Genomic DNA, 1,162 nt, shown 5'->3' with positions numbered 1-1,162 from the left:
TAAATATTTTTAAAATAGAAATACCACAAATGTATTAATTCATTCAAGGTGTCAAAATCAAATGGGTTTCCGTCTGCAAGGAACGCGACAACAGTGACTTCCCAAACCGATGGTTTGAGATAAGGCTCAGATTGCTAAGAACTGGACTAACTCAATCAAGATCTTCACCGTCGATCCGTATGTATAAGTTGAGGTATGGAGATATGTCAGATGTGTGGATACCAGTTCATCTTGATCATCCATCGAACTTTGATACATTGGTTATGGATTTGGAAATGAAGAAGATGGTCATGAATGATCTGGATTACAAGAAAGTTGGTAAGGCTTGGAAGAGAGTTTATCTTCTTGACGGACCACCTGGAACCGGGAAATCGAGTTTAATTGCTGCAATGGAGAATCATTTGAAATTTGACGTATATGATTTGGAATTGACACCGTTGGATAACAATACCGATCTGTAGCAGCTTCTATTGTTCACGACGAACCGTTAGATTTTGGTGGTAGAGGATATTGACTGTACAATTCAGTTCCATGACAGGGTCGGAGAGCAGCCGTCGAATTCCCCTCCATCATCCGGAGAGTCAAATGAAAATGAAAACAAATATAAGGTAACATTGTCTGGCTTCCTAAATTTTGTGGACGGGTTATGGTCAGGTTGTGGTGACAAGCGAATCATAATTTTCACCATGAATCACAAAGAGAAACTCGACCCTGCATTGTTACGCCCGGGTCGTATGGACATGAACATCCACATGTCTTATTGTACTCTGAGCGGGTTCAGATTGCTAGTTCATAAATATATTGACGTCAATGATCACAACTCACTCGAGGAAATTGAAGAGCTGATTGAATCGGTTGAGGTGACTCCAGCTAAGGTGCCAGGGAAAATGATGAGGTGAGATATTGTTGAGTTGTGGATGGGAGACAAAGCGCCTGCTAATATGAGGGTTCGCAGGTATTATTGTAATCAACGTCAATTGCTTCGGTCTGGTTACTCACAAAAGAATGGAGACTGATCTAGGAATCGGTTGGTGTGGTAAAAAAAACAAAATAAAGATTTGTCGTTACGATTCGTCAGTACCAAAAAGAATGCTAAATTGATTTTCTTTTAAAAAAAACGAAAACTACAAAGGTTGAAAGCTGGTGGCTAATGAAGAAAAGA

At 39.8% G+C, this 1,162-nt stretch overlaps 1 protein-coding gene across 1 annotated transcript; it reads left to right on the top strand.

The window, feature by feature from the left end:
• Positions 1-203: 203 nt before the first annotated feature.
• Positions 204-899, top strand: LOC124937439 (protein HYPER-SENSITIVITY-RELATED 4-like). Its single transcript, XM_047477707.1, has 2 exons — positions 204-457; positions 539-899. Exons 1-2 carry the CDS (start codon positions 204-206, stop codon positions 897-899), a joined length of 615 nt encoding a protein of 204 aa, XP_047333663.1.
• Positions 900-1,162: the final 263 nt, after the last annotated feature.

Source organism: Impatiens glandulifera, chromosome 1 (genome assembly GCF_907164915.1).
Source record: "Impatiens glandulifera chromosome 1, dImpGla2.1, whole genome shotgun sequence".
Taxonomy (NCBI): domain Eukaryota; kingdom Viridiplantae; phylum Streptophyta; class Magnoliopsida; order Ericales; family Balsaminaceae; genus Impatiens; species Impatiens glandulifera.
Note: the sequence above shows the minus strand (reverse complement) of the source record. Positions and strands in the feature narration are given on the sequence as shown.